The 21,454-nt window shown below is 37.7% G+C and overlaps 3 protein-coding genes across 4 annotated transcripts in view; all 3 read left to right on the plus strand.

The window, feature by feature from the left end:
- The window catches only part of LOC136280917 (fibrillin-1-like), a 196,227-nt gene that overhangs the window by 128,559 nt on the left and 46,214 nt on the right, over positions 1–21,454 (plus strand). Inside the window, exons 15-16 of the mRNA XM_066166748.1 lie at positions 5,631–5,750; positions 6,078–6,200. Of these exons, the coding sequence (XP_066022845.1) occupies positions 5,631–5,750; positions 6,078–6,200 (243 nt within the window). The remainder of the gene's footprint in view (positions 1–5,630; positions 5,751–6,077; positions 6,201–21,454) is intronic.
- On the plus strand, positions 6,676–7,494 carry LOC136280931 (uromodulin-like). The gene is made up of 2 exons (XM_066166802.1): positions 6,676–6,775; positions 7,124–7,494. The coding sequence occupies exons 1-2, from the start codon at positions 6,676–6,678 to the stop codon at positions 7,492–7,494; spliced, it is 471 nt and encodes a 156-aa protein (XP_066022899.1).
- LOC136280929 (uncharacterized) lies at positions 17,981–19,956 on the plus strand. 2 transcript variants are annotated; one of them, XM_066166797.1, is made up of 4 exons: positions 17,981–18,240; positions 18,396–18,553; positions 18,779–18,835; positions 19,316–19,956. In XM_066166797.1, the coding sequence occupies exons 2-4, from the start codon at positions 18,419–18,421 to the stop codon at positions 19,934–19,936; spliced, it is 813 nt and encodes a 270-aa protein (XP_066022894.1). In that variant the 5' UTR covers positions 17,981–18,240; positions 18,396–18,418; the 3' UTR covers positions 19,937–19,956. The 2 variants fall into 2 exon arrangements, with proteins under 2 accessions (XP_066022894.1, XP_066022893.1); XM_066166796.1 differs by lacking the exon at positions 17,981–18,240 and having other exon boundaries at positions 18,325–18,553.

The following is a 21,454-nucleotide window of genomic DNA, read 5'->3' on the forward strand; positions in this document are numbered from 1 at the left end:
AAGGACGCAACTACATTTCCCGACAAGCCTGTTTCGTGAATCGCTTCACTCTTCAGGGGTTTAATGAAAGAATATTCATGTGACTATCGTTTATATACTAGGAAAATTTACATAATACGCGGTAAACTTAAAAACTTTAAAGTTCAGCTGTTGCGTAGCAACGCTTTGTTTCTGTGTCGGCATGAAGATACGAGTTCGTTACGCTTATTTAGTGATGAGAGGTCGGGTCGGTAAATTATCAGGAATTTTTCTTTTAGGCAGAGGTTGCATCTTTTACTGGAGCTGTTGTAGGGAGAGTTAGATGATAAGACGCGCCATGAAATAGAATAGTCAATGTTGTCGTTCTTGAGTGTCCAGATATGTTTGCTAAGTTCGGTAGAGTTTTTGTGCTTGGCGTGGCGGAATGATGCGGTGTGATTTCTGTGTCTTGTTTTGAAGTCGGTTTCTGTGAGTCCAATGTATGTTTCAGAGGTGTTGTTGTCGTTCCGTGTGACGGTGGCTTGATAAACGACTGAGGATTGAAGGCAGTTACCATTGAGCGGGCAATTGTTCTGAGTGTTTCTTCCCACTTCTTTCGTGCTCTAGCCGCTTCCTAAGTGCTTTATAACAGAACAGAGCACAGTCAAGGCTTCTCTATTTGTTTTATAATAAAGAATCCGTTAAATTACCCAAGCATTACTTTCAATTCTCGAAACAAACTTTATTTCCAAGGTGAACAACAGTGCCGTCAGCATGCTCTATACTCTTATAAAGCACACTACAATAAGCCAATCAGAATCCCTGTTAGAATGGTTGAAATAATCTGATTGGCTGTAGAAGACTAAAGCTGTCAAAAGTGTTAAACCATCAAAGTTAAATAACCATGAAAGTTCACCTTCTGCGATAGTTTACAAACTGAGATAGTTCGGTAGGTCGAATTGAAGTTTTTAAGTCTCTAATACAGAATCTTGAAGTGAAATGTTCAGTGAACTTCAGCCGAATTATGGCTCATAAAAACACGCGAGTTTTTTCACATGACAAGGTAGAAAACAAACTGTTCAAGGCGAGTGTTTTTTGAATGAACGAAATCCGAGTTCACCGAAACATGAAGATCGCTCGGGATGACAGCGCGACAAAACTCTGCTGCAGTGACAGATGTGACTTTCCACTCAACGCATCGGAAAGGATATCAGAGCAAGCTCTTATTTTTTCATTCGAAGGGCGGCCGATGTAGTTTCTGATACTTGCTTTACTGTGATGACCGGAGATCGCCATGATGAGCGAGTCGCGATGAATGATTTGTTTTGTTTTGTTTTGTTTTTGAACACTGAACTTTACATGCTATACGAGTGTTAGCTGTGTTTGATTTTTATTACCGTACGTAAGCTTGCAGTCTAACTGAGCGTGAAAATGTTTAAAACTCGGAATGTTTATTTGTTTTTCTTTTGAGGATTTTCGTATCTACTCACGTTTTAATAAGGTAAATTACGGCGCCTGGTATGTTTACAAACCTTTGTTTGATTCTTCTGTTGCTACTTGCCGGCTCGCTTCAGTTCCGAAATTTCACTTTCAATTATCGAAAAAGAGCTAAAAAGAAGTCCCGGAAAAGCTCGAACATAGTACAATTTGGCAGATGGCGTGACAGCTTTAGCTCAGCTCTATGCTCTATACTCACATAGAGCACGCTCTTTCAACCAATGACAGCGCGCGTTATATCCGAACTTTATTATAAATATATATATACACACTTATGGCAACAAGTTAAAACTTATTTATATTTTTGATGATGACCAATAAGCACGGAACCCAAAAAATTCAGTAACTGATATATACGTTGTTAGTGTTATGCAGTATTAGTTATCATTTGAAATTAAAAGTTAATATTGCACATGCAGTATGGCCTGATTTACTTGTGTCAACTATTACTGTTTCTCGTATGTAATGATATACGCTCCTCGTGTGAAGGACTTTGTCCTCTCTCTTGAACGTTTTCTTGTTGTTGTTGGTATTTTTTTTTGAAAATTCTAATTTTAAAGAAACTGTTCACCTTAAGACTTATGGGCGTTAAGCTCACTAAAGATTAACACGACATAACATGTAATTAAAGGAGCACTTTAGTTCCTTAACTGTTTATCAGACTGAATTTAAGACTCTTATCCCATCCGCCTCTATGGGTCGTACTACATTTTCCTTTGCTCTGCATTAACCGATGTTAAGCCTAGTACAAGGGCCTAAAACAATTGAATACAGTAAATAATATCAGCTTAACCGCTTTGTACCTGCGATGTAGACTCCATTTTCGGCGGGTAAAACTTTTGGAAACAAAGAAACGAAAATTATCCTCTGTGCTTTCTCGCATTCCATCTATTCATCTCCCATTCACAACTTGTTTGCGGTTTCTTTTCGCATGAAATCACAGAATCGCCCAATGCAGCTTTCCTACCTTCTGTTTTGTTCAATCGCTGAGCAATCAATGCGCCTGCAATCATTTGCTCAGTGGATTCTAGGAAAATGTAGTACGGAGACGATTATCAACCTGGAGGCAACATTGCCGACTTGTGAAATATAGAAATAGACTGAATCATTTTGATCAGCTAAATGCGAACCATTTTATTGACCACAGACCCGAAAGAGGACAACCGGAGTGTAATGTGACATTAATAATGATGTAATGATTCACTAACTCAAACACTGTAAACTTTGAGCTGTTTGAAGGCAATCTACTACTCAGATGCAAAGAAGCACACTATCAAAATGAAGATTAAAAAGGATTCTTTAGACAGTTGAACGATATCTTGAAAATGTTGAAATTTCGCTGAGCAGATTGTTTTCGTGACCACAGAAGATGCGTTGCGAAAGTGGACAACTAACTGTTATATGACTGTCTTGGTCATGCTTCACTAACTCAGCCCAAGTAAACTTCGAGGGTAATTGAGAACAGTATGATATTATCGATGTATAATTTTTAAATAACTCAAACCCTCACGCTTCGAGCTGTTTGAAGACGGTCATCAACCCAAAGGCAACACCTTGTACAGGTAAAACAAAGAATTAAACTGAGTCATTTGACGTTTGTTAAGATATGTTGAAGAAGGTGGCATTTCGGTCAACTTAATGGAACCTTTTTTATCGACCACATATTCGAAAAAGACGATCGAGTATAATGTGACATTAGTTATAAAATAACGAGTCACCAACTCAAACGCTGTAAGCTTCAAGCTGTTTGAAGACGATCAACGACTCGGAAGCAAAGTTTCATACTGATAACATAAACAGTAACAAGGATTCTTTAGACGGTTGTTAAGATATCTTGAAAATGTTGATATTTCGCTGAGCCTAGTACGCATTGTATCAGCGACTACATGCAGACACGAAAGGTATGAAAAGCATTGCGAAAGAGGACAATTGAGTGTTCTATTGTTTAGACGCTAAGAAGTAGGTGACATTTTCAAGGATAAACGAAATGCGAATCAACATCAATCAATATCCCAGCAAGGATTCCTTAGACTAAAATTTATTTAAATATATATTTTCTATGTTTTAAAAACTCTGTTGCTGTGATCAATATTTTTCAATGGCAGAAAAATGATTTGGGTAGACTCTATTCGACATGAGAAAAACAACTAATGAATTAAAGCGATAAACAGATAAATGAGTTGTTTTCAGAAAACAAATGACGGAAATAAAGAGATGATTATATTCACCATAGCTAAGAAATTCAAACAAATTTCATTGGCTCGCAAAAGTAAAAGAAATAAAGTTTCATTCTACATTTGCCCGTTTAGAAAACTCTCGAAAACGAAACAAAAACCGGTGATTGACGCAAAACAAGAATGATTTTTCTCGGCTTAAATTAGCATGAATTCCCCTCTGTTCACGATAGTAGTTCGAAGAAAAGAGCCGCAAAGGAGCTCTTCAGTTATACATTTCGTTAATAAACATTCAATAGTCAAGCACCTGTTTATATAAAGAAAAAAAAGAAGGAAAAAAACTTCCCACTTTTTCACTTTAAGGCGATCTCTGGTCAAAGTTTTTGAGATATTAAAGGCTCCCTATAAAAGAATTTTAATTGTGTTCATTGCACTGATGAAAAATGCATCAAAAAATGCAAACATCAATTAACTCCCACTGTAGTAGGAATTTCACAGAGTGTTTGATAAGCTCGTCTTTTCTATCGATATGATAGACTCATCTAAAAACGTACGAGCTTCTTGAATTGTGAAACTCGAAATATTTACCGTAAATTTTCCGTATCTCAGAAACCCCTAAACTCTCAAATAAAGGTATTTTCATGTTATTGTTTAATTGTAGAAAACGACGAAGCAATTCACAAAATTTTCAATTACATCTAACGAATCATTGTTTTTCTCACCGACTGCTATTTTTGACTTACGTTTTTAACGCATTTGCCACCATAGTTTGCTGAGATCCGAGAATTTTCGCGAAGAGATTTGTTCTTAGAACTTTTCACTCGAAATTTTTTTTCTTGCGACGGAAAAGTATGCCTTATAATCATATTCCAATTTGTCTATTTTAGAGCGAGAGCGCGCAATGGTGTTTCCGGACTACTACTTCTTTGCCGAAAGACGTTTGGTAAACCATACCATTGAAAAGAAAGGCGTCAATAACTTGGATGACTGTGAGCTACTGTGCTACCTGAACGACCACTGTGTCAGTCTTAACTTCGAAAAAGATCCAGAGAATAATAGACCACTTCACATCTGTGAACTAAATAACGCCACTCATCTAAAATACGACAGTCATCTGACAACTAATGCCACTTTTTATTATTGCGGCTCGAAGGTGAGTTACAAATCGATTTTTCGAAGTTATCGCCTTTGAATAATATAATAACAAAAATTAATGTCTATACAAATTTTTGTGTATTCGATCATTCGGTATTTCGTTTCTCCTTTCATTTTAATTTTTCTTTTTCTTTAGAACGCTTGTGACAAGAGTCTCTACTGCGAAAATAACGCAACTTGCCAGTCTGGATTTACACTCAAGGGATATCGATGCTTGTGTCCTCCTGGATTCAAAGGAGAATATTGTGAAAAGGGTATGAGTCTAAGTCAACACTTGAAATGAACCTCTATGAAATTTTTTCTGATTTTCAATGCTGGTATGACAACTGTTCTTTAGTTGCTGAAAGTGGCGTGAATTTATCTCATTGTATAAGGTGCTGAATCTTAGAATCTAAGACAAATTTCTTACTATATTTTATTAAGCGTGTGTAATGTATTCTTCGTTCGCTCGTTTATATATTTTGGTTTTGTTTTGTTTTGGTTTGTTTGCTTTTTTGTTGTTTTTTTGTTTTGTTTTTTTTTATTTGTATTTGTTTTTGTTTTTTTGTTTTATTCTTTTATGTTTTTTATATACCTTGAATGTTCGACGCCTTTCCATGGCAAAATAAGAGTAGTTCATACGTATGCCTAGTGCTTAATATAGGAACTGCAAGGAGAGCTCAGCGATCATGGATGATTTATTTTAGTTCGTTCTTTCTTTTTTTTGTATATGTAACGTGTTTTGTGCTCCACTAGCAAAACAAGAGCAGTTTAAAGTGTATGCTTTAGATAATACAGTAAAGGCTTATGCCACGGCAATATTTGCATAATTCTGAAATCCCATTTTTTACATCTGTGGTTTCATAGACATTGACGAGTGTGAAGGAAACCACTCTTGTCATGAGAATGCAAACTGCACCAACACCAATGGATCACACGTATGCGATTGTCAGCCTGGATATACTGGAAATGGACAAAATTGCACAGGTAAATTCGGAATAGCAAGGAAATGCGGCCATGGATGATTTATTATAGTTCGTTCTTTCTTTTTTTGTATATATAACGTGTTTTGTGCTCCCGTTGCAAAACAAGAGCAGTTTATAGCGTATGCTTTAGATAGTCTTTGCCGTACCAGAGAAAAAAAAATTGAAAAATAGCGGTTTGAATTGTAGGTCCAACCCAAGAATCGCATGAAACAAAAAATTGCAAACGAGTATTCCACTTTTTTTCACATACATGTACATGTATGACTTTTGAATAAAACACAAATCCCGTTTTTTATTCTTTTCTCTTTTTTCTTTTTTTTTTTGACAGATATTGACGAATGCAAAACATATCCCTACAAATGTCACGTAAATGCTCTTTGTAACAACACGCACGGATCACACGTTTGCACATGCAAAGCTGGATATACTGGAGATGGACGCAACTGTACAGGTACAGTCAATAATCTCAGGAGCCTTCATATTCGTTTTGACTATTATAATGAATTTTTGTACGTTGTTGCCGAAGCGGCTAGAGCGCGAACGAAGTGTAGAGAGAAGCACTAGACGTAGTCGAGAAGTATTTGCGTCTCTGCTCACGTTATGATAGCGTAAATTACGGCGCTTGGCATGTTTTGAAACCTTAATTTGGTTCTTCTATGGCCTGACAGTTTTAGCTCAGCCTTATGTTTTCAGTATTCCGATAGAGCACGCTTTTTCGACCGATGACAGCACGCGTTATATCCGAACTTTATCATAATTAGTATTGGATTATTTGTATTACACCACCTTAAATCATGTTACGGACCCCTTCATCGTTGATGGTTTTTGTGTCTTTCTGCCTTTGGATGGGCGTTGCAACAATAATAGACGACGGCGGGAAACATTATTTTGAGTGATATTCTTTGTAGCTTGATTTTGACGTGAAAATGAACAACTGCCATCCGAATGCCTCTTGCACTAGTATTCAGGGCTCATACAACTGTTCCTGTGATCCTAAATATATCGGGAATGGTTTAAACTGTGAAGGTACTTTTGGTATCTACTACGCCATTAAATTAGTTAAGGTGGCTATAGGTTAGACTCGATCTGAATCTTTCCTAGTCAGGTGGCCATTAACGAACACATTGCTGCTTAGTTGTATGTAAACTACGTTAGCTGCGCCTTAAGTTTGCTGAAAGCTGTCTTTTAATGCGTTATTGAAGAAAGAGGAAACACAGATTCAGATACTACTTTTCGTAGTTAATAAATTTTTTTTCCCATATTTATTTCCTAGCCTCATGGTCTAAAAATGTCCCACACAAGTATTACTTCACCTCCTTTTTTAATGTAGTTGTCATTTCTAAGTCCTGTTGTAATAATTATTTCACTTTGTAGCCGATCCTTGTTATCATTATGAAAACCTGAGTGATGCCAATAGAAAGATAAGTTACATAACACCTGACACTTCAGAGCTGTGTGACAACCAACTCCCTGAGGAATGGTATCGTTTTGTGGGAGCTTCAGGAACCAAAATGCCAACAACGCGTGTGTCAACATTCAGATGTGGTACAGTCCACTCAGGCTGGTTGGATGGTGTTCATCCTACAGTGGAAGAAGGTAAAGTTCACAGAATGGTCTGCTTTAGTCATCGCTCTACTGGTTGCGAACACTTAAAGAAGATCTTTGTGAAAAACTGTGGATCATACTATATCTACAAACTTTTCAAGCCTGGAAAATGTTATGTGCGTTACTGTGGTACAGACTGAATGTAGAACAAAAATGTTAGGAAATAAGAGAACTCATAAATTGATCCTGAGGTACACTTAGGGATTTTGCTAAGTCCTCTTTAATGATAAACATTCATTTTTTCTATCGATTTTATACGCTGATTATGTCCCTCTAACGGGTAGTCAAAAATACTTTGAATTTCATAATTTACGAAGTATCTCTTTCGTAATAGTAATCAAAAAATAATTGATTTCTGTTAAAAGAACTACTAGCGAACACAAAGAAAAGCATAGAAAAGTAAAATGCTTAGATGGTGAAATCTTTAACAAGCAGGAACATCATTCAGCATGATAACCAACAAAATATGACGAAACTCGTTTCCATAAAGATTAGAAGCTGCTATGCAGGATGCAATATACAGCACGGCATGATAATTTTAGCTTCAGTTTGTATAGGTAATCACTTGATTTCGAGTGCAATTTGGAATAAATAAGCACGAGTAAAATTTTTCAAAGAATAACAAAATTACACGAGCTCTTAGGGCGAGTGCAATATGTGATCTTTGAAAAAATTTACAAGTGCTTATTTATTCCAAATAGCACGAGAAAAATCACGTGATTACGTATTAATGATATACATGAAAAAATACGAGATAGCTTATCATAACTATGCAGAAGCAAAGCGCGCGCATCAAGTGCAAAAATAACTTATTCAAACCGTGCGTTCTGTAAAAACAACCGCATAAAATCAAAACAATAATATTATGCCTGTGATGATAGTGTGATCACATAGAAAAATTACATATGTGGCTTCGCTTCCTATAGGGAGAGGTAGTCACATAAATTGTGATTAGGAATCACCAGTGGAAAGCGCTATCATAGACTGGTAATTAGGTGTGATCATAGCCTTGGAAGCCTGTAATGATAACTTGATCACACTGGAAAATAACGTATGTGGCTTTCTCTCCTTCAGAAGGCAGTAGACACACAAATTGTGATTAGGAATGACGAGCGGAAAGCGTTATTACAGACAGGTAATTAGGTGTGGTTATGGTCTTGGAAGCCTGTGATGATAACGTGATCACAAAGAAAAATAACATATATTTTCGCCACATCAACTGTGATTAGAAATCACGAGTGATAAGCGTGATCACAGACCGGTATTTAGATGTGATCACGGCTTGGGAAGCCTGTGATGATAGCGTGATCACACTGGAAAATAACGTATGTGCTCTTCCCTCCTTCAGGGGGCAGTAGACACACAAATTTTGATTAGAAATCACAAGCGGAAAGCGTGATCGTAGACTGGTATTTAGATGTGATCACGGCCTGGGAAACCGCAAGGTACCAAGATGTTTCCTGTGTGATGAGCATTAGAGACTGCCTTAGAAAAAAATTAAAGATTTAAAAACGGCTTTATGAGCTAAAAACAATTGGTCGCAAAACAAACTGAAGTAAACGCGTACAAAAAACATTTCAATTATGTTTTGTTGAATTTCCGTAGCATTTAACTCACCAAGAGATGTTACTTTGTGAAAGTTTTTTGCTCCATTGAAACATAAATATTTGGGGTCTTCCACGAAAAATCTTGAAAACAGTAGATCTGTCAGGGCACTTGTAGTATCTCAGTTAATTTGTAATGACATCATGATTTAACAATGAAATATAATTTCAGTTTTGCTTAAACAGGATGATATAGCAAACGCGTCATTAACGCCTTGGAAATCTGGGGAAGAGTGAGGGGAATCTAACAGTGAAAAAAACGTTTAGAAACCGCGCTATCTGATAAAGAACTTAGTTGAACATGGTGTATGTTTTAATCCCTAAAAACTCAGTTGGTCCAAAGGCCCGAAACAACCAACAAAGACCCCAAAAATGTAGGAAATTAAATTTTCCAAGGACCAAAAATGTTATCCTCATCCGATATTTGTCTACATCCCTCTTCAGTAAATCCTAGATTGTATTGTGTTTGTAAAACTAAGCGTGTGTCTACGAGAGCATCGAACAATCGTGCTGTATGCCATCTCACCGAGTTCAATGAAAGTTTGTCAGTTTAAAGGGTCTACTCCAAAACTAAAAAAGACAAAGTGGTTTCTGTTTTGGTTTTTTCCGGGGGGAGATTGACCATCCCCCGGTTTTTCTTGGTTTTCACCAAGGAAATCGCTTCAAAATAGGCAAAATGTATGAAGCTCTCACCGCAGTGGTATTTAACCAATTACTCTGAAGGTTTGCACACATATTAATATCATCATTAGTAAATGTTCGACGAAAGTATCAGTCAGTTTGATTGACGGCTTGTAAATCAACAGATGCAAGTAAACGACTGTGTTTTTAGACTTTTCGATTCATTTAAATATTTGACAACTTTGAGGTCAAATATCTCCCCTCAGTTGCCAGAAAGGTACAACAATAATCTTAATTCCCCTTTATAATCTATCATTTCATCTCTGAAAACCATTCAAAAAATCTTTGGGCACTACTGTATTTTTGTCTTGGATGCCTTTTAAAATCTGCAACTGTGACGAGTTTCTCTGTCACCTGTCACGCAATTCTGGCTGTAGACAGTGACCAAATATACCCACATTTTTTAGCTCTTCTTCCAAGATGATTGATCACGAAAGCTAAAAAATGTGAAAAACTTTCGAGGTTTTTTTTTGAAGGAATTGAAATTTCACGCTTAGAGAGATGCATGTAGGCGAAAAATCGATGGGAAAATCCTAGCGTTTCTTTCTTCTGTCGTTTATTACTTTGAATACTTTGAAGATTTGCTAAAACCAGGAAATAGGGCTCTTGTACAGAATAAAGCATTAATTAGTCTATAATTTGATTGTTTATGATCATTATCGCACAGTTCACAATAAGGAAACTGTAACAGGAGAGGAGATTTTAAAGTCACATGTCGCGTGCTTGTTGAAGCACAAGTTCCCGTGTGTAACCTCTTCGGCTTTTCCAGACCAAGGATGACGGGAAACCTTGCCACCCTCATTTGAAAGGAAATATCAATAGCCCCATAAAATTCATTAACTGCGCCATGTTTCCAGAAATTAAGACTGGAAAATGTTTTTTCCACTTTCCACCATCAAGAAATTCCACGCAGAAATAATATTGGTAGTGTGACTGCGTGACCTTTCAGAGAAGTAAAAATTATTCATCTTCTTTTTCAAGAAAACGCTTCTAGAAAGTTCTTAACCCTTCTGTTATTTAATTTGCCTGTATTTTGACTGCAGATATCGTCTGAATTTGGTATATTTTCGCTGATTGTCAGGGCTTTTCCCGCATGCACGTGCGAGCCAGTTGCTATACAGCACTCTGTCGAGTTTCTTTGCGTGGTGTCGGGCTTAGGTGTGTAGGTCTGGCTCAGAAGATATCTGCACACTGCAACACGGGTTCTTATGTTTTCTCCTTTTTCTTTATTTGTATTTTTATTCTCTTTCTTTTATTATCACACTTGCATGTTTTTTTTAATCCCCTCAGCGCGTTCCCTCAGATTTGGAAGAAGGCTATGAAAAGTCAGTATTGACCAGAACTGAAACCTTTTCTATCACTATTTTTTTTCAAAGACCGCTGTTATTTATAACATTATTTCTAAAGGGTCTTGATATTAGCAGGCAAATAAAGAATTTAAAGAAAGCGACAAAACTTTTGAGTTTGTAAAACATGTTTCGACAGAAATTTCTGTCATCTTCAGTTAATTACTGTACAAAGTGTTAGAAGTTGAATTATATAGTAAGTAAAACAATGCTAATTAAGATGAATAGTGACAACAAGAAAAGAGGTAAAGCATGAAAGTGTGAGAATTAAAAAGATAGTTTTAGATTTACATGGTGTAATTGTTGATTTAAGGATGGTTGTTCTCTTTAAATATGAATAGCCTCTTTTATCTTAAGCTGAAAGCTGGTAGAGGCGTGATCTAAAACATGGAAGTTATCTGCTGAACACAAAGCGCGACAATGTGGAGAATCTTTCGAATGCTTGAAAATGTGAGAGGCCCTGTCACTAACCAAGTGCTCTCTAAATGCCGGCAAGTTTCAGCGATGTAACAGGCATTACAGCCAGCACATAAAAACTTATAAACCACATGTGAACGGAGCCCGTCAGGGACTGGGTCTTTCACACCAAACAAGTTACCGATTTTGAAGGAAGAGAAAACCAGTTTAATATCTAAGTCATTGCAATAGCGCTTAACAAAATGGCGGATCTTTTTTCGAGTGATAACAGGAAAGTGGCTTATGTAGAGTAGCTTAAAGTAAAACGTAGGTGAAGTGGTGGGAAGGGTACTCCGGGGATGATGATGGCTATGGGTCCCAGTGATGTAACGGTTTAGAATCTAATCGATTAAATGAGCAGGAAAAAGATTCTTTTTTAGAATATCAGTAAGTTTGTTGATGTCCTCGTGAAACCCTAACCAGGTGTTATTAATCTTGTACGCCCTATCAACGAGTGTCTTAATGAGACCCATTTTGTAAGAGTACGAGGTGAAGCTGAAATAATTAATTAGTAACCCAGTGAAAGTTTCCTTGCGGTAAACCCTAGTTAGAGAGGCACTGGGGTCATGGTTGTAAATCAGGACATCAAAAAAGGGTAAATTGTGATTAACCTGCTTTACCATAGCGAACTTGATGTTAGGGTGCCTAGAGTTGATATAATCGAAAAATGTAGTGGCATCGCGATCTGAGTTAAATAAGCAAAAAGTATCATCAACACACCGGCGATAAAATAAAATTGTAAAAAAATTGGTTTATTGACGAAGTCCCCCTCTTTAAGTATGAATGAGGACGAAGAGGCCGATGCTGATGATCTAGCTTCAGAAGTCGAAACAGACCGAACAAGGCAGAAGATAAGGAGGGACCTTGGAAAATTTAGACGAAGACTGCAGGAGAGGGTACAGCTGCTGTTAAGAGGACATCCGTGCAAAAATCAAACAAAAATTAAATTTTTATGGCAAGGGTCGAAAACTCAAAATGTCTCAATTTTTGCACACAAGTAGACCCTAGTAAGACAAGAAAGGCTGTGTATTTGTTTTTCCTCAAATGTATTTTAATTTTCGAGAAAAACGAACTTTTCGCTTTCACCCTCTGGAATCGATGAATCGGGTCATAACAGGTCGAAAATTGAACACTTTCGCTCGCTTCGCATTTCAAAGATATTACGTCTAAGGAAATCTAACCAACGTGAGCTATTTCATAGACTCTTCATCTTCTATAAAGTGTAAGTTATGTAGGAATTGGTTGTTTAGAAGCTTTTAGCCATGCGAAAAAGGAATGTGCTCCCTTCCGTTACAAAAAAATGTCGGTGAAGAAAACCTCTTTGTTCACCATGTGCCATTATTCAGAACTCCACATAATTACGTATGTAAATTTCTGAAGAAATGATCTTCAAGATGACGTAAAGTTTTGTTTGGGCAAATGTTTTCTCGCGACGCAGGAAACTCTTCTAAGTAGCACACGGAAGACATAAATTCATGCAATATGTTGATTGCGTGACCAAAGAGTTAAGGAGCATTCCTGCCTTCGAAATGACTTCGGATCGAACAGTAGAACTTTTTCAGAAACAAATGACATAGCTATAACCAGTTTTGTTAAATTACTTTGCCCTTTATCATTTGAAGTTTGTTTCTGCAGAGATGTTCCGCCATCGTTCTGTCTAGTACGATTATGCACCAGTGCCAGTAACGGATACGATTAAAAACTTTGCTGTTCTCTTGCATACGAATGTTAAGTTTCTGCCCATTGTTTAACTTTCTCTATGTGCTTTCCCGTGCCTTTTAAGTAGCACTCGATAAAAAGCAACAGAGTTTTCAAAGGGAGGTTTTTGCAAGAATTAAGTAGACTAAGTGAGGGTCTGCATGACCCAATTAGCATAACTACAGTTATGGTCGCTCGACGGTCATTTTTTAAAATAAGCACAATTACGTATAAAAGAAAAAGCAAGTCTAAATATCCATTTGGCTCTAATTTTGCCTTTATTTTTACCCAAGTTGATTTTTTCTGCTGGAGTGAAAACACTTTTTAATTACCGCAATGTCTGTTCGCTTTGTGACGTATAGGCAAGACAATTAAATTTACAAAACTTAATTAACCGCGAAAGAGTCAATATCGCTTGTCTTAACTGTCACTGCTCTAAACAGCAAATAACCTTTTCGGAGCTTCTAACAAATTTGAGCAATTTAAGAGACTTAGAGCAGTCAAATAGCAGCTCGCCGTTTTCGTCTTTCTCAGACCTCATTAATCTTGAGACACTTACAGCATCTGCCTTTTGTCCCGTTTGTTCTCCAGTTTCAAACTTGGCTATCAAGTAGTCCTTTTGCTTATCAGTGAAACGAGATTGCGGGAACGACTCTGCTTTAGGGTCCATCCCTTTTCAAGAGAAGCTACAGACGATGACGGGTGGATTCCGTGTCCAGCAGTTGCGGCACAGCACTCGGTCCCTTCTCCAGTCTAAAGGCATACCCTAGCACGGCGCGGTCATAAAGAGTTTCATATTCAAGAACATATTTGTGTCTTCCACATTCGAGATGCTTCTGTAATGACGATTGGCGTTGATAGGACTTAATGCAAACCTCTTCCGAGCAGAAAAAAAAAATTTTAGTTGTGGAATCGTGCGATTCTTCACTTGAATCATCGGTACCTTCATCAGTGCTGTCTTAGTGCTTTTGAGATGTTTTAGTAAACTCAGCTCGTCTCGGCTTGATAGGAACAAGATTAGCTTTTATGTTTTCGCTTGCTGCACTGCATTCAAGTGTTGGAATTTCGTCCTGGTCAGGAACATGAAACTTGCTCCAAGGAATGAATTCGCCACTTCCAATTTTGTAGCCGGATCTCCATACTCTCACACCTTCCTCGCCATACTGAACGTCGTTGACAAAGCTCACAACATCCCATTTCACTGGCTTTTTGATGGAAGACAAAGGAGGCCTGCACAACACTGCTTTTACTCCAGGGACACCCCCAAATGATTCTATTGCCTCTTGCATTTGAGATACCTACTCTATATCGTGGCCTGAATTCAAATGGATGGCCATATGGGATTTGACCGTTGCAGCTTTCTGATCCCAAGATTCCTTCCCTCCTTGGGGATCTGAAAAATCCATTATGCGTAGGTAGAAATTGTTTTGCTCTGCTTCTTTGCTGGCTTTAACCAGGGTTAAAGCGCAGTGGTAATACCCGGCGTTGTCTTGTCTAAGATAAATGGATTGTAAATGAGGCATGACATCCTTCAGTCGACGAAAGACGTCGTTAAGTATGGCAAGAACTGCAGAACTGTCCTAGTTACACTTCTCAAATAAGTGTACAAATTTCATCATCTCAATCTTGCCATCATTTCCCTTTCTCGTCGCAACCGTGATATACCATGGCAGATCTCTCTAACCAAACCAGTCTGTTTGGCTCTCCCTAAATTTCTTTGGTAGATATTTCATTGCCCGGTCTAAGACCAGCAAGGCAGAAGTTTCATCGAGCTCATCGATGACGTCTGGTCTGGACTCATCCCGGTTTGTTGAACGCAGTAAATGCGCTTTCCAGGAATTTATGCATTGTTTGGACTGTAAAGTCACAAAGGCCAAATCTTTTTTCGTATCGGTTGTGCCTCCCACTTCCTGTACAGCTCTCTCGATTTCTAGAGAGATCAGGGCTGACATCCCTAGAATCATTTGGAACTCTGAAGGTATTCTGGCTCCTTCGCCAAGCTCAGAACGGTGGAAAGGACAAATTTTTAAGGCGTTTATATCCTTTGCACTCATGTAAAAAATACCTGCTCGGGCAAGGTTAAGTTCACTCTCGTTCTTAACTCCGGCAAAACACCAAGCACTTTTATGAGCCTGTACATCCTTATTGCACGACACCAAGGGAACCACCTCAAGTAATTTACTCCTGTCTTTTCGGTCGTACGAGCAAGCAAATTATTCTGTCACACGAGCACGACGACTCGTACCGCAATTATGCAAAGTAGGTCATGCAAGCCCTCACTCAACTCCTGCATGGGCCTCTGTGAGGTAAAATTTTGTGGATTTTCGTTTTCAATAGGCTAGTTAAAAGGCACAGGTTAGCAAGTCAAACAAGGGGCAGAAACTTAAGATTCATATGCGAGAGAACAGCAATTTTTTTTAATCGTATACCGTTGCTGGCACTAGTGCATAATCATACTAGACAGAACGGTGGCAGAATATCTCTGCAGAAACAAACTTTTAATGATAATAGACAAATTAATTTAACAAAACTGGGTATAAATTTGTTATTTGTTTCTGAAAACGTTCTCCTGTACGACGTTGAGTAATTATCAAATGCAGGAATGCTCCTTAACTCTTTGGTCACGCAATCAACATATGGCGTGATTTTGTGTCCTCCGTGTGCTACTTTCAAGAGTTTCCTGCGTCGCGAGAAAACATTTGCTCAAAGAAAACTTTACGTCATCTTAAAGATCTTTCCTTCGGCAATTTACATACGTAGTTTTGTGGAATTCTGAATAATGGCACATGGTGAACAAAGAGGTTTTCTTCACCGACATTTTTTTGTAACGGAGGGAAGCACATTGTTTTTTTGCATGGCTAAAAGCTTCTAAACAATAAATTCCTACACAACTTATATTTTACAGAAGACGGAGAGTCTATAAAAGAGCTCATGTTGGTTAGGTTTCCCTAGACATAATATCTTTGAAATGCGAGACGAGCGAAAGTGTTCAATTTTCGACCTATTATGACCCGATCCATCGATTCCAGAGGGTGAAAGCGAAAAGTTTTTGTACGGATGTCCTCTTAAGCTAAAAAAAAAAAAAAAAAGAAAAAAAAGAAAATTGAGGCCTTTGCATCTCGCTTTCTTTCATATCTATTGTCTTCGCTCACGAAAACAACTGACTATGTCCTGGGATTTTTTCGTCAAGGGAAATTTGCAGGAAGCCTACTGGTCAAAATACTGCTGGCTCATTCTTAATAAATTTTACTAGTCACGCAATTAAACGCCGGCGACACTCGATCGAAAGAGATGTAGATTTACACGTAGTAATAGAAAAAAAATGCAGATACTTTTCGATCGAAGCAAGCGAATAATCATAGAGATCTGCAGATAGTTCTGAAATTGTTATATAGCAAACAGCATGAACAGCGCGCTTGAATAATTCCTACGGAAAGTCTTCGGGTCACGCAACAGATGTTAGTTTTGGGGAGTTCTGCATGGAAATGTTCAATGCCGGTAAGTGACAACGACAACGCTATTTTACTTCTATTTTCAGGATAGTAGCACCTTTTTTAGTTTGATAGAGCTATTGGTATTTGCTCTTAAGCGAGAGCGCAGAATTTCTCGTCGGTGGAGGCCGAAGTTGTAGCACACTGGAACTTGCATTGTAATAATGTCAACCAACACGTAGCGTGTGACCTAAAATGAGCAATTCTCCATTTCGTTGAAAACACGAATGAGACCAGTCAACAGTTAGAAGACAACTATCTGATTACAACTCGAATAGTAAACAGGGCCCCAAGAGCGACACACGCTAACTGAGTTCCTTGAAAAATGCGAGTCTCTTAGCTGAGACGAATCCCATGTCTTAAAGCTGTCTTCGAAACAATTTCACAATTCTTTTCTGGAACATTTTCTTGAATTTATATACAGTTCCTCGCCTCAGAAACAAACAGAAACATAAAGAAAGACTTATTAAAAAAAAATTCGTCCGTGCATAAGCTCTAAAGATTGTCTGAGAGTTTTCAGTTTCAGAGACTAAACCATCCGTGCATCGAGATTAATACAATTGCAATTTAAACAATAGAGACTTACGAACTAAATTTGTGGCTCATAAAATTTTTCCAACGTTTTATTTCTTTGATTAAATTGAAGTTCGAAATTGCTCTGCCATTTATCAATGGCATATCACTCTTAATGAGTACTTAAACAATTCTAAGTGTAAATTGAAAATTCGAGTACCTTCAACCGAATATGTATTATATATATATTTTTTTCTTTCATTTTAAATTTCTTTAATTGGAAAAGTAAAAACAAAACGAAACAAAACAAATTCGCGTTTTCCACCGAAGAATAAGGCAAGATGGAAAAACATAAGAGATAATTTATTAATGAAATAATTTTGTGTCTCGTAGAAAGACATTAGTAGCTTCTGGTATATCTGCCTTTTCTGTCATCTTGAACAAAGCATTTACTATGTTAAATGATAAGGAAATATGAATTGTTTATTCTGGTAGAAGTGCGCTTGAACTATGTTTTAAAACTCCTAAAGAGCGCGTGAAGCCGGCTAAATGTTTCATCGTGTACAGGTTATTGCGATGATTTCATTATACGGACGGAAAACGTTGTGCTTTTTGTCTAACTTGAGGTGACAAAGCCTTGGGAAGAAAAGCGAACGATTTGACAAAAATAGCCGGAAATTTTGAAATAATTTCAAGCCATCATTACGTACTGATTTAAAGTTTCTTGAGACAAGACAGTAGACAATTCAAATAAATATGAATAATATTGAAAGAACGCAAGCAAATTACAAGAACCTGCGTATCACGAAAAAGAAAAATTGCCTTATAACATCACGCCGGGCTGGTGAGCGCTCTGAAGCGGAACAATCAGCGTCCACAAATATGGCGTTTGTGACCGTGTGGTTTTTAGAGAAGCCTGGAACTGAGTTAACGCCTGTTGAAGACTGCCTCCGAGCGGTCCTGGAGTTAGTCCGAAGGCGCCAAAACTCGAATGTGCTGAAAGTACACAGTTTTCCCGTCATTTTGATACTAAATATGCCATGGTTTCTTCGATGTTCGCTTAGCAAGAGACAGTAGAGGAAATAGTAAAAGAAAAGGTAAGGTTTATTTGTCGTTTCTATCGTATTTTTGGCTAGGATAGTTTTTTAAGTTTCTCTACTTATCCGAGAATTTTTTGCTACGAACCGAAACTTCAAAGCCTTGACAAAAGCTCTATGATTTTTGTTTTCCTAATTTTGCCTTCTTTCCTTAGTTTTTTATGAGTTAATTTCTAGGATGCCGCACACAAAGAACACGCGCTTTAACTTGGCTCAATTCATGAAAGCTCGCAAGGTTGCAAGGGAGAAAGCTGTTGATGAAAATCGCAAGCTATCGGCAGAGTACAAAAAAGTCCAGCGAGCCCAAGAAAAGGTGAGATAAATTTGTCCAGTATTAATGTTTTAGGAAGATTTTTATTTTCAATATCAGAGAATATTGTAACAAAGGATTATAGGAAAGTGGTGGAGGTCCATGTGTAGGGAGGCTTGAATTTCAATTTTGACAGGGTAAAAGCTTTTTATGTGTTTAAACTCTAAATGACACTTGAAATTAAACAATCAGTGCTTATGAAATCACTTGTATAATAATTGCTTTCAGTTGGCCACAGTCAGGGAACACTTCAAAGACATAACAAATGAATTAGAAAATATTCCTGTGAGTATACTCTTGATTCTTTATTGTGGTTGTTTTACCAGTACCAGTAAGTATGCAGCAAAAAACTGCTGGGCGCAACCTCCAACTAAGTCTGTAGGTTTGCATTGATTAGTGGTTGGATGAGGTTTAATTTTATGCCAAATTTTATTAATAATGTGAACAGAAAAATATTCAATTTTGTAAAAATAAAAAAAAAATATTTTGGAAGTTCAATTTCGGTGAACTAACCACTTAACACAGAGCCAGTGCCAGAATGACAGCCATGGTCAGGCTTCTATGCCGGTACCTATGCAAGAAACCTGAGCGAGTGCCTGTGTTCATTTGGTCAGTAAAGACTGTCATAAATGACAGTGTCTCTAAATTGTAAACATCAACATATTGAATGTAAGATTTGGCTAAATATCTATTTTGTTATCATCCAACCACATCTAATTTAAATAATTGTGTTACTACCCAGTGTCTAATTTAGCAATATTTTAGTCACAGGGACAGGTATCTCAGGCACGAACAAGAAGCCCTACTGCACTTGTCAATGGAGAATCAACACTGGGACCAAGGACCGCAAGAAAAAGGAGGCATGAAACCATTGAAGCTGCTGCCAAAATTCATGGGAGCTCAAATGAACATTCCTCAGCCTGTTTCGAGGGAATTTTTGACACTCTGCAAAAGAGATGCAAGTTAGATAAGTTAACAAAATATGTGACAGAGAACAAGCAGTTGACCAATAGAATAGTTTGTAAAGAGTATAAGAAGAGTGTGTTAGAATTTGAAAAGTCAGATGACAACATTGTTCGAAGTATTGCAACATATTATGCAAGTGGTGTAATGGGGAAACGAAAGTACAAAAGTGTAAGACTGGTGCTTTCAATGAAATCAAATGAAGGCAAACCAGGGAAAAGAACAAGTATTTCAATTTGTAAAGGCTGTAAGGTTCCAAAGCTTCTAACTTATAGTAACCTTGTAGAACAGTTAAAAAAGATTGACATTGGGACTGTTCATGAAATTGACCCAGACTATCTAGAGGGCTTAGAAACTGAAAACCAAGTCAATGGTGCATATAGAGACTTGAGACAATACCCACCACTTGCTGTGTCCTCTTAATAAATGTGATGGTGAAAGGCGTTTCAGAAGTTATGGAAACTTTTGAAGTTCCTTTTCTTGTTCCTTTACTCTGCTTAATAAGGAATTCTCGGACTGAGTCTCTGCTTAGCTCAGATAACTGGGCAAAATCTCGAATCAGTCTGTTCTCTCTGTTATAGTAGATTATATCTGTGTGTTTTTCTTCGTTGTGCACAACACCATAAGCGGAACGGGCCTTTTTAACCATCTGTAAAATTAAGGAAAATATTTCCGAGGACATCGCCCTTTTAAACTCTACAGTCCAAGCGCTTCGGGCCTTCATTCTTGGACTGAGGCGCCTATGGAGCATCTTAAGCCACATCTTCACTTCTCCTTCCAGGAGTGCTGTCGCTGGAATTTGTGACATTTTAGCTCGTTTCAAAGAGCTTTGGCCCACACGGTTTTTTTCAAAAATTGAAGTGAGAGCTGTTTTTACTTCTTCTTCAAACAAAAAGAAATTATCGACTTCATCACGTAAAGGACGAAGAGCCACAATAGCATTCAAAATGCTATTTTCAGCCGCCATTTTGAAAACTGCTTTGTACTTTTATTCGCATTTCCGCTGTACAATCTCAAACAACAGCGGGCGACAAAGTTCCACTTCACGGCACGCGCCAGCCCGGCGTGCATAGCGCGCGTGTTTGCCCTATATAAGTCATATTGAGCCACTATGAACAAAATCTTTATTTACGCACACACGTGCGTAAATAAGATGACGTGAGCATTTTTTTTGTTACCTGACTTCAGAGTTTCCGTCCTGTTAAGGTGCAATGCAGTTTTCTTTCTCTTTGAAATATGGAAGAAACCAGTGAAGGACTACCCAAAATTTTTCTATCGGCATTGACCTTTTAGGTCCTGATCCAATAAGCAACAAAAATAAATCCGAAAAAACTCGCAAATTGCACGTTTCGCAAATTTGTCAGTAGACCAGCTGCAGCAAATTTTGGCCGAAAGACATTCACTGGGAACAAAAAAAGGTCACCAGTTGGTCATTACCAACATTTAAAGGTAAAATTTCCGTTTTAATTGTTGTTCTGAAATTTGTTCAACCCGGGGAATAAAGTATACAGTTGTTAATTGGGAATTTACCAAAACCCAAACAATAACACAATAAAAGGCTTCTTCGCACAGATCCTTGTTGTCGCTCTGTTGTAAAAGAATTTGCTCATGCTTTTAGCTGTGCGTATATAGAGTTATGGATGTACTTGGGAAGTTTGGAGAACACTAAAAAGCTAGCGTTGCTCTCGGCTGCGACTCGAGCTACCCTTGTGCATTTTTCGTGCTTTCCAAACTTCCCGAGTGCATCCTAACTCGATATACGCACGCTAAGCATGAACAAATTCTTAAATATTTGCAGCGCCATTAATCCATTTCAACTTCACTGTCGATGACTGATTAAAAACTTTCAAGCTCAAGCTAGCTATACATTCGCTGTATTTGGCATATCAAAGTAAATTTGCATCGCAAATTTTGTTTAATCTGTATGTCCTCACTGTCAAC

The sequence above is a fragment of the Pocillopora verrucosa genome, chromosome 5, assembly GCF_036669915.1.
Source record: "Pocillopora verrucosa isolate sample1 chromosome 5, ASM3666991v2, whole genome shotgun sequence".
Taxonomy (NCBI): Eukaryota; Metazoa; Cnidaria; class Anthozoa; order Scleractinia; family Pocilloporidae; genus Pocillopora; species Pocillopora verrucosa.